This window comes from Corvus brachyrhynchos, unplaced genomic scaffold, assembly GCF_000691975.1.
Source record: "Corvus brachyrhynchos isolate BGI_N302 unplaced genomic scaffold, ASM69197v1 scaffold21, whole genome shotgun sequence".
Classification (NCBI taxonomy): domain Eukaryota; kingdom Metazoa; phylum Chordata; class Aves; order Passeriformes; family Corvidae; genus Corvus; species Corvus brachyrhynchos.
The window spans coordinates 4397779-4408433 of NW_008236924.1; the positions used below are offsets into that span (position 1 = coordinate 4397779).

Here is a 10655-nt window from a genome sequence, read left to right on the forward strand (position 1 = left end):
CTCCAGCACTTCTCCGTCACGTGTACAACCCCCAGCCCCGCCTGCACCTCCCCAGCCCCATGCCCTGTGCCCCAGCCCTGCCCAAGCCCTCCACACCCACTCACACTTCTGCCTGGTGATGTTGTGGAGGACCTCGATGCCCTTAGTGCTGCAGTGGCCGGGGGATGTGCAGTTTGGGGGGGGCCCAAGTCCCACAGTGGCCATCTGCAGGGAGAAGGTGGGCTACAGCTGCCTCCACAGTGTCCACAGCCAGCCCTTCCCCACCCCCCATCCTCTGTGGGATTGTTTGGTGGCCCCAGCAGGGCCACGGGCCCCTCACCTGTGGGGATGCAGGGCCACACCAGACGCGGATGAGGCTCCGGTTGCGTAGGCTCTCGTCCCCTGTCGCGATGCCCGTGATCACAGACTTGTCCAGCTGCAACAACACACATGTTGGAGAGGGTGCCTGGGGGCTAACAGCACCCACAGACTGGGGACATCTTCACTGGCATGGGGACACCACTGCCAGCCTGGGGACACTTGGATACAACCACCATCAAAGGGACACCAGTGCTGGGGACATCACCACCAGCCTGGGGCACACCATGCTGGCGAACACAACAGCTGAGGAGACCTGGATGATGAGCTTGGTGAAGGGCTCCGTGATGATCTTCAGCAGGTCGGGGGCATCCTTCCCGCTGCGGATGTTGAAGGTGGCCACGACCAGGCGGGTGACGTGGTGCAGGTAGCCACTCACCACCTCCAGTGGCAGCAGCACCAGCACCGACAGCCAGTTGAAGCAGTCGTGCACCGTGGCACCGGCGAAGGCTCTGTGCAGAGCAGAGGAGCTCGTTGGCATGGGGTGGTCCTGAGGAGCAGCCCCCAGCCCCCAAGTCTCCTCTGACCCATCCAGCTCTCACCGTTTGAACTCACTGCGGTCGCCAGCCTGCATGAGGGCCACGATGGTGTTGGTGACCGAGGTGCCGATGTTGGAGCCCATGATGATGGGGATGGCAGAGCGCACCTCCAGCACTGGGGACAGAGAGACCTGCTAGCCTCACATGGCCTGGCTCAGGGTGACCCCATCCAGCCATCCCCTCCTCCAGCCTCAGCTCCCCAGGAGCCTCATGGGCACACTCACACCCTGAGGAGACCATGCTGACAATGATGGAGGTGGAGGTGGAGGAGCTCTGCACCAGCACGGTCACCAGGATGCCCACCACCAACCCAGCCACTGGATTGGAGAGGATGGCGTTGTCCTTGAAGATGTCCCCCGCCACCTTTCCTGTAAGGGAATGTGAGCACAGGCTGCTGGCACTGCCAGTGCCACCAGGTTCCCAGGCATCCCTGCCACCCTCCTACCTCCAGCCAGCTGGAAGGCAGAGCTGAGCACGTCCAGAGAGCACACGAAGAGGTACAGGAACCCAAACATCAGGGGCACCTTTAGAAGGGAGACACAGAAGGACTGGACCCTGGCCCAGCACCCGAGCTCTGTGCAAGACAAGAGAGAGTGTTAAACTCCTGCTGTGGCATGGCCCTGGTTCCTCAGGCTCCTACAGCCTCATGCAGTTCTCTCAGCTCCTGGCAGCACAGGGCTCATGTCCCCAGCTATGCCACCTCTCCCTGGGTCCCCTCCATCTCCTCCCACACTGGAGTGCCTTGTGCCAACTGCCCCATTGTCCCTCAGTTCTTCCCACATCACCCCAGGATGCTCAGGGTCTCCCCTCCGGCACTCCCCTCCCATCCTGGCACCCCACAGTCCTGGCACACCAAGTGCCCCAGGTGCCTCTGTCAGGTCTCTGGGGTGTTCCCCAGCCCGCGTGCTGTGTGAGACCCCCACAACCTGCGGGGTCTCACCTGGCTTCTGCAGCTCATCCAAGCCCAGGCGGTGCCCCTGCCAGGACAGCGCGTCCAGCTCGTAGCGCTCCCGGCCCTCACGCAGGTGCCCCGGGGAGCCGGGGCAGGGGAAGCCATGGTCAGGGCAAGGCACAGCGCTGACAGTGAAGGGGCAGGTGTGGGCACCCGGCAGCCGGTGCAGAGCTGGAGAGAGAGGGCACCTATGGTACAGCTCTGTCCTCACAGGGGCCTCCATGCAGAGGAGACCCCAGCACTGCCTGGGCCAGAAGCAGAGCTGAGCCAGGCGAGGAAGAGGAGGAGGGCTGGTGGCACCTACCTTGGGGGCTGGGGCAGTAGGCAAACTGTGGCCCGTGCACCACCCTTCCTCCCCGCACCAGGCAGCGACCAGGCAGGACCGGGCTCTCCGTCCGGTAGGGCAGCATCGCTCCTGCTGGGGCTGAGCAGAGGTGGCTGTGTGTCACCACAGCTGTGCTGCACCCACTGCCATGTCCCCCCGAATCCCTGCAGCGCTGGCACCACTGAGGAGCACCATCCCATCATCTGTTGGTACCCTGGGCCACCAGCTGCTGCTGTGCCACCCCAGCGAGCTCCCAAAGGGCAGGCAGGGGGGGCAGGAAGGGGACTCCTCCTGCTCAGGGCTCAGCTCACCTGGGGCTGGCCGGGCACTCAGGGCAGTGCCACTTCCACATGCCACATCCACGCGTCCCTCCAGCGAAGTGGTCCGTGGGGCACCACGGCCCTTTATACACACGCCAAGAGCAAAGTCTAAGGAGCCCCGTGTTGCCCCTCACCTCCGCTCGCTGCTCACCTCCTCCCCAGAAATTCCTGCAGTTAATGGGTAACCCCCACCACATCCCACGTCAGCTGCGGCGGATGGGGCACGTGCCCCCGGGGTACCGCGCCCCTGGCACTCCCCGACTCGCCTGCCCGGGGTCTGGGTAAGCAGCAGTGATGAGCAAAGCCGGGGCACTGCTGGAGCCCAGTGCCCGAGGGGTGATGTCGGAGCAGCCTCAGCTCTCCATCATTTGGTGCCAGGTGGTTCATCCGCTGCACGAGAGGAGGAGGAAGAGGAGAAGGGCTTGGTGCTGGTGCTGCTGGGGCATCACAAACCAGAGGTGAGGCCATGCACACATCCAGCACCTTCAGTGCCATTGGAGCATCAGCCATGAGGGACCCAGCTTTGCCCAGGGCACAATGTCCTCACTCCCAGGGCATTGGTGGTGGGTGATGCCAAGACCGGTGTGATCCCTGTGTCCTGCCACTGGTGGTGATGGTGGCACACAGCCCAGCTCTGCCTGTGCCAGCGGCTCAGTGTGGGGCAGCCAGCAGTGCTGTGAGGGCTGTGGGGCAGAGCCTGCGTCTCCCTGGCACCACATCTCCCCGGCGCATGCAATGGGTGGGCAGGAGAGGAGCGAGGCCAGCGCTGCCGTCACCACCTCCTCGGCCCTGTTTATCATTACCTGCTGCTTACACACCTCCAGCCAAGTTTCCATCCACCCACAGGACACCCAGCCGGCTCCTGTCCACAGCTGTCCAGGGGAGAGACAGTGGCCAAAGGGCCCCTCCAGCCCCGGTGCCTGTGGGAGTGGGCACAAAGCTGTTCAGTTGCCACATCCCCATTTCCCCAGGATTAAGCACTTCCAGGAGCCATCACCATAGATGAGCCAGGTGCAAGTGTATGGGGGGAACAAGGGCAGATCCCTTGGGTACTCCAGGGCACTCAGGGACTGCCTGGGGTACCTGTGCCAGTGCTGGAACACCATTGAGCCACTTCCACTGAGTCACAGACTGATGGAGCTGAATGCCCGGGAGGTGCCACAGCAGGGGACACGTCCTGGCTCCGCAGGGCCTGGGGACCCTTCTGTCCAGGGGGGCAGGGGTGCAGCCAGTGTGCAGGAGGCTGGTGTCCGCACTTGCCCCGTGCCCAGGGGCTCTTGGCCAGCTGCCCCCACAATCATTAACCCAGTGAGGCCCTGGCAGCTCTAGCTGTCACTCATTGACAGAGTCGGGGCTGAAGTCCTTGGCCGTGCCGGCCCTGCAGCTTCCCCTACTCCGTCAGCAGTGCCGGGAAAACAAGCTCCTGGCACTGCCCCTTGCTGCCAGTCAGGGTGGCACTGGAGCCAAAGGCTGGCCCCAGCTCTGCCATGGGCCTGGGAGGGCTCCATGGGGGACACGGAGGTTGAGGGGACATTGCTGCTGGGAAAAGAACCATCCAGCCTTGATGACAGAGAAGGAAAGAAAGGCACATCCAGGCAACGCTCTTTATTTCCCCTGGTTCCACACCACAGACAGAACTGAGCAGCATCACAGAGACACAGGGGGGCTCTGACTAAGGCCACAGGGCTGCAGCTGGCTGTGGTGGCATGGGACTGGGTGGCCATGCCCCCATTTCTGGGCAAGCCTGGGTGCCCTGGGTCACCCCTCTGCCTTTGGCCAGGCAGTGGTGACAGACTGGTTAGGCAAGGCACAGCCAGGAAGGGCTCTGGCATGTATGGACTGTGGAGGGATCTCCTGGCTGCTGTTGGGGGAATGTCTCCATCACACATTCTGTCTGGGACCTCTGGGGACACTGGGCTGCTGGGCATGGGGACCAACAGGGTACAGCCAGGACTGGCAGATCCTAGGCTCAAGGCTACAGCCCAGCCCAGCCGCTGGCAGGAATGACAGGCTGGGCACACGCTGGGGACCTGCACAGCAGGTTGAGGTGCTCAGCACACAGGGGTGCTGCATTCTGCTGGCACCAAGCAGAGCTGTACCCAAAGGCTGAGCACCCGCAGCCCCAGTGGGGATGGGGCAGGGGGGATATGGGGATTTGCTCCTGTGTGTCCCTCAGCAGCCACCCACGCAGGATCTCCAGTGAGGAGGAAGGCTTTTTTGGCACAATCTGCTGGCTCTGCCTCTGTCTGCCTGGGGCAGGAACCATGTGCCCTGCTCCAAGCAGTGCTACTGCGGCAGGATCAGGCCACGCTCACGCAATGCAGATGTAACAACCTGCCCGGGGCACAGCCTGGCAGGGCCATGCTCACCCTCCCCAGGAAGGGTGGACTAGCAAATCAACAACGGGGCAGCCCTGTTCCCACGGGGCCAGGGACTGGATCTGGCTCTCAGCTCCAGGCACATGTTCTCCTGACCCTGCCTGCCCACAGCACCGGAGTTCAGGACTGGAGCCTGCCTTTCCTCCCCACCCACCCTGTCTATCCTACACACCCTTCACTGGGAAGGGAGCTTTCCCCACCCAAACAGTGAGTGGGGCTGTGCCAGCCTGACACAGACAGGATGTGCTGGGCAGGCAGCTCTGCTGCAGGCAGAGGCACTGGGCAGGACAGTGCCAGGCATGCACGGGACGTTGCAAAGTGCTTTGCAACGGGGGTTCAAACTATGTACAGGACTCCCTTGATGTGCACCAGGATGTGGCCCCACAGACGGGCATGGCAGCTGCTCAGCCACTCACAGTGACACGACACGACAGTTTGGGACAGGATGTGGACGAATCTGCAGTCCGGGCAGTGTCGGCGGTGCAGGGCAGGGGCTGTCGGGCCCGTGTTGAACCCCGGCATGGCCTGGGGGTGCCACGCGCCGGGTGTGGACGTGCAGCAGGACCCATCAAAGCTTGTGGTCGAACGAAGGCTGAGCCATCGCAGGCTCTTCCTGAGGGAGGCTGTTTCCCTCAGAGTCAGGCTGAGGGGCACTGGGCTGATCTGACCCCTCGCAGGCACTGTTGTCCTGCACGGGGAGCTGGAGGAAGTCAGGCAGGACCAGGTCCTCCTTAGAGAGCAGCCCACGCTGGTCGTTGGCCCGGCAGCTCTGGGCACGGGTCAGCAGCTCCACCAGCCCTGGGGAAATGCAGATCATGCACCTGAGCCAGGCACTGGGGCTTTGTCCTAGCACCTCGGCTGCCCTCTCCACCTGACATGACCCTGAACATGTCCCAGGCACAGCACCTGCACCTTCTCCCTGCTCCACGCCAGACCCCAAGACCCCATAGCCCATTCCCAGCTTCACAGGACCCTGCACCCATCCCCAGCACACCAGGGGCTCTGCATCCCTCGGCCTGTGTTTTGCCCCAACCCCTCAGGTTTCAGACATGCCAGGTCTCACCTTCCAGGTCATACGTGCGGCGGTTGAGGTTCATGGCAGCTGAAGCCCGTGGCCTGGAGAAGGAGGAGGGCACCTCCCACCGCGTGTCAGGCTCTGCTCCTGTTGGGCTTCCCTCCTGCAATGAGCAGCCCAGGCCTCAGCCACGGGGCGAGGAGGCAGCGCTCCCCTGGGCTGCGTCCCCATCACCCTCCCACAGCCTGGCTCCTGCCTCAGCACCCACTGCCCAGCCCCGTGGCAAGTGCTGGGGCCACAGCAGGGCCCAGCTTCCCTGTGGACCACGGCAGCAGCTGTGAGGGCATCTCTGACCGGGGCTGGTGGGATTTTATGCTCACCTCACTCCGGAGCAGAGAGGGGGCAGCCGCAGCCTCAGCACTCTCCATCACTCGCACGTCTGCAAGGGAAGTGATGCTCAGTGCCCCATCCCAGCATCCTGGTCCTGGCCTGGCCAGTGACAGGATGGACCTTGTCCCAGGGAGCAGGAGCCATGGCCAGCAGGAAACAGCCTGACGCTGTGAGTGCTCTTCAGGGTGATGTGGCTTGAGGGGACATGGTTTGGGAGGGAGGACACTTTACCTGCTGGCGTTTCCAAGACAAGTTTCTGAGCAGACACTGTGCTGACCAGCTTCTCCAGGTCCAGGGTGGCTGGCTCGCCTTGCTGCAACAGGAACAGCAGCCAGTGTCACACTCGCTGTGGCACAGCAAAGGCAGCCAGGCTGAGGACCTGCTTGTCCAGACCCCACTGTGCCAGCTCAGGGAACACCCACTGGTCCCTCCCAGCACACAGTGGGGTGTATGGCCCATACCAAAACCTGTGATTTTACAAGCCCACAGGCTGCCCCTGGCACACACCACTGCTCCCCACCACCTGCTCACAGCCTGAGCCCCAAACCCAGGGCTCCCCCCAAACCACAGGGGCTGGGCTGTGCCTGCCAAGGGCTGAGCCTCACCCTGCGCAGCAGTGCCTGCTCCACGCTCACGCCGTACTTCCCCAGCACGGGCTGCAGCGCTTCCCGGATGCGCTTGGTTGACCTGGCTGTGATGCGGATGGTCTTGTTGAGGGAGGAGATCTCCAGGCTGAAGAGGGGGAGAAGAGGTTGTTGCAGGCAAATATGGACAGGCAGGAGCAGAGCCAGAGCACTTGGGACTGCCTGGGGGACTGGATTTGAGGCACTGTGGATGGCCAATAGCATCAGCCCCAAAGCTCCCACTCACTCAAAGCTTATCCTGTTCTCCAGCTTCACCTCCTGGTCTGCCAACACAGAGCACTCCTGGTCCAGCACCAGCGCTTTCTGCAAGAGACAAACCATCAGGAGAGAGCCAGCAGAGTGGCACGTGGTCCCAGCACAGCAGGGATGGTTTGGCTGGCAGAAACCCTGCTCCTCCCTGCCTGCCCTACCTGCTCATTCCCCACCAGGTAGACCTTGATGTCGGGGAGGCTGAAGCCGCGTTTCTCACATATCCCCGCCAGCATGTCCCGGATGGAGCGGCCGGGCCGGACGGAGGCCAGCGAGGCCGTGCCGTCGGGCAGGTACACGCAGCAGTACTTCATGGGCTTGGCCGGCAGCTCTGCCTCGCTGCCCCCCAGGCTCTTCTGTTGGCCCTGAGGGAGGGATGAGGCAGGATGAGCCCAGCCAGTGGCAGCGTGGTGCCGTGGGATTGGCGTGGTGCCGACTCACCTCCGTGCAGGGGCTGGTGGCTGTGCTGGCCGAGGACAAGAAGCCCAGGTCCAGGCTGGCTGAGGAGTTGAGTGAGCCCTGGGACTCCCTCCACAGCATGGCGCTCCTGCCGCCTTCTCCCCCCTCTAGGACAGACAGGGGGATGGTGGTAGGGACGTGAACACCCCTCAGGGTAGTGTGGCCCCTCTGGCCTGCTCAGCACAGCACCCACCTGCCCAGGAGGGCTCCCGCCGCTCTCCCTTCCTGAAGGACCGGCGAGGGCTGCGGTTGGCACCACTGCCTGCTGTCTCCACGCCCAGTGGCAGGGACTTGCCCAGCTTCAGCTTTGACTTCTGGGGTGAATTGAGCAGCATCTCAGCCTGCGGACATCTGTGGTCTCCCCTTCCCTTTCCTTGGTCTCCTGACTGCTTGTCTGTCCTCAGCCTGGGGCTGAGGAGCAGGGAAGGGACCCAGCACCAAGGGGACATGTCCCCATTCCCCTTTCCCCCACACTCACCTTGCTGAGGTCAGGAGGGGGGCTGCTGCTGCGGGAGTGGGGCCGCAGGTCGGGCAGGGGCTGCCCCTGGCTCTCTGCCCGCAGGCAGGCCTGGTAGAGCGGGGATTTCACGAAACGTGTATAGCTGTCAAACTTCATCAAGTTGAAGATCTGGAAAGGGAGGATGTGTGTGCTTAAGACCCCTGCCCACCAGTGGCTCCAGCCACTGCCCCATGGCACAGCCCCACGGTGACAGCCGTGATGCTGGTGACATGTGGGGTGGTCCCACAGCCCCCCCCATCCTGCGGGTGGAGCTCAGGTGCTGCCCATACCTGGAGCTGCTGGATGCGAAACATGTCTGGGGAGGGGGTGGCCAGCATGTCCTCCCCAATCCAGGCCTGCTTGTCAATGTTCACAGGGCTGACCGAGTGGCTGGAGAGGAACTCATCGTAGATCCGCCGTGCCTCCTGGGCCAGCTGGGGGGATAGGAGGCCAGGCTGAGACCAGCAACCCCCTCCTCTGTACCACCCCAGGGGAGCCTCTTGCTCACCCCACAGAGACACCTGAGTCCTGAAGAACCAACCTGCCCCAGGACCAGCTCAGTACCTGGACTTCAGGACCAAGCTTTGGGCATGACATGCCAGTCTCTCAGCAAAGGTACAACCTGAGGGAGGAACCATCTCCTGCAGAGGCCAGGCTGAGACCAGCAACCCCCTCCTCTGTACCACCCCAGGGGAGCCTCTTGCTCACCCCACAGAGACACCTGAGTCCTGAAGAACCAACCTGCCCCAGGACCAGCTCAGTACCTGGACTTCAGGACCAAGCTTTGGGCATGACATGCCAGTCTCTCAGCAAAGGTACAACCTGAGGGAGGAACCATCTCCTGCAGACACCTAGCTCTGTCCCCATCATCCCCTATCCATCTCTGCCCTTGGTCTTGTTTGTCCCCCCAGAAACACTCTCCACCCTCTGGCTGTCCCAGGCTGAGAAAGCACATCCTGCTCTGTGGGGCAGGCAAGCCCAGCTGTGGCTTTTCAGATGCACATCACATCCATTTTGTTACTCCTTCTGCAAGAGCCCCCAGCCTGCTCAGCCCCCTAGAAAAGGGGACTGCCAGGACCCCTGGACATGCAGGCTGGACAGATCTGCCCACATCCCTCCCAGCAGCTGTGTGACCAAGCCTGCACAGAGCTGGTACCTGCTGTGTGTCACTGGCTGGGATCTGCTGGAAGCGTTCACATGCTTGCCAAAAGTAGACGTTTTCAGCACTGAACTCCTTCTTGAGGAACTCCTGCAGGGCAGAGAGAGCTGCTGGTCTGGTGGCACTGTGGCTGTGGGACAGTCGGTGTCCAACAGCAGCTGGGAGCAGGCACTGAGCTCTGGGCTGTGGCACTCACAGTGAAGTAGGTGACAGCCACACGGTCCTGCAGCAGTGTCTCGAAGGATTCAGCCCAGCTGACCACAGAGCCCTGTGTGGATCCACACGAGGTCGGTGGGCCCGGCAGGCTGTTCACACTGTGGTTGCTGCCACGGGTCCGGGAGGCATTTAACTCTGAGAGAGAAAAAGGGTCAGTTCTTGCTGTCTTCCTGTCCCCCAGCATCACACCCTGGCACCAGCAGCCCTCTGTGTGCCCCATCTGGATCAGAGCTGGTGAGTGCTGGGTAGGGAACATAAGGACCATCACAGTGGCATCCTTGGAGTCCATGGTGCCACAGCTGGCACTTCCCGGCACGACAGCTCTCCCTGCCAGCGCTGGCAGTTCTGCCCACCCTTGGTGTCATCGTGACTCCACCTGTGACTCATGTCCCGGGGTAAGACAGCCGTAGGGAAGGCACCCAGCCAGCAGGGAAAGCAGAGTGGAAGGGGACACGGATGGCAGACAGAGTGGAGGGAAGCTTGGAAGATGGGCAGAGGTGCCTGAACCCACCTTCTCCATTGCTCTGGCCATGATGAGGGACAAACACAGCATGTGGAGGGCACAGCAAGTGTCATTTCCAGCTCCCAACCCTGAGGAAACCCCACCTTGGGGAAACCCAGGGTGACCATGTATTCAGAAAGATGGAAGTTCCCGGGGACAACCCCAGCTTTGGAACTGGTTTGACTGGTGTGCAGCTGGAAGCAGGGGGTCATTTGCAAGAGAAGGTAAGGGTATGGAAGCAGTGTTCTCCTGGCAAAGCTGGCAGGAATGGAGTAGGTGTGTCAGGCTGCTCCTTTGCCAGGCTCCCCACTGGGTCTAAACCACGGGTAACTGGGGCCGAGACAGTCAAATAAACCATCTGAGATATCCAGTGCACAGTGAGACTGACAGACAGACAGACAGACTCCCTCAGACAATCTGGGGCTGGCTGGTACCCAGGTTCTCCTTGCCCCAGGAAGCCCCTCAGCCCCCAGCACCCCAAAGTGCCAGCTGAGCAGCCAAAGGGAGGGACAGGCACCAGGGGCCAAGTGGGAGGGATGTGGGGACACGGCCAGTCCCAGGCAGAGGGCTCAGCCCTGCACTGTGGGGGCCCTGCCTCCCGCCCACGGCACAGCCTGTGCTGACACAGGACCTCACTGTCTGCTGGCTCCC

The 10655-nt window shown here is 62.5% G+C and overlaps 2 protein-coding genes across 4 annotated transcripts in view; both read right to left on the reverse strand.

The window, feature by feature from the left end:
- Window positions 1-3996, reverse strand: part of SLC34A1 (solute carrier family 34 member 1) — a 5500-nt gene extending 1504 nt beyond the window's left edge. The window contains exons 1-9 of the mRNA XM_017728190.1: window positions 2485-3996; window positions 2153-2272; window positions 1837-2019; window positions 1342-1470; window positions 1121-1264; window positions 900-1011; window positions 614-809; window positions 320-415; window positions 105-204 (exon numbers count right to left, since the gene is read on the reverse strand). Of these exons, the coding sequence (XP_017583679.1) occupies window positions 105-204; window positions 320-415; window positions 614-809; window positions 900-1011; window positions 1121-1264; window positions 1342-1470; window positions 1837-2019; window positions 2153-2258 (1066 nt within the window). The 5' untranslated portion in view covers window positions 2259-2272; window positions 2485-3996. The remainder of the gene's footprint in view (window positions 1-104; window positions 205-319; window positions 416-613; window positions 810-899; window positions 1012-1120; window positions 1265-1341; window positions 1471-1836; window positions 2020-2152; window positions 2273-2484) is intronic.
- An 87-nt stretch (window positions 3997-4083) lies between these two features.
- RGS14 (regulator of G-protein signaling 14) lies at window positions 4084-10649 on the reverse strand. Of its 3 annotated transcripts, none has more exons than XM_008628983.2 (13): window positions 9483-10649; window positions 9284-9376; window positions 8418-8561; window positions 8107-8256; window positions 7822-7942; window positions 7611-7735; window positions 7331-7534; window positions 7147-7223; window positions 6882-7008; window positions 6508-6589; window positions 6267-6325; window positions 5935-6049; window positions 4084-5669 (listed from the first exon to the last, which is right to left on the reverse strand). In XM_008628983.2, the coding sequence occupies exons 1-13, from the start codon at window positions 9789-9791 to the stop codon at window positions 5440-5442; spliced, it is 1836 nt and encodes a 611-aa protein (XP_008627205.2). In that variant the 5' UTR covers window positions 9792-10649; the 3' UTR covers window positions 4084-5439. The 3 variants fall into 3 exon arrangements, with proteins under 3 accessions (XP_008627205.2, XP_017583680.1, XP_017583681.1); XM_017728191.1 differs by having other exon boundaries at window positions 7822-7969; XM_017728192.1 differs by having other exon boundaries at window positions 5600-5692; window positions 7822-7969.
- Between the last annotated feature and the right edge of the window lie 6 nt (window positions 10650-10655).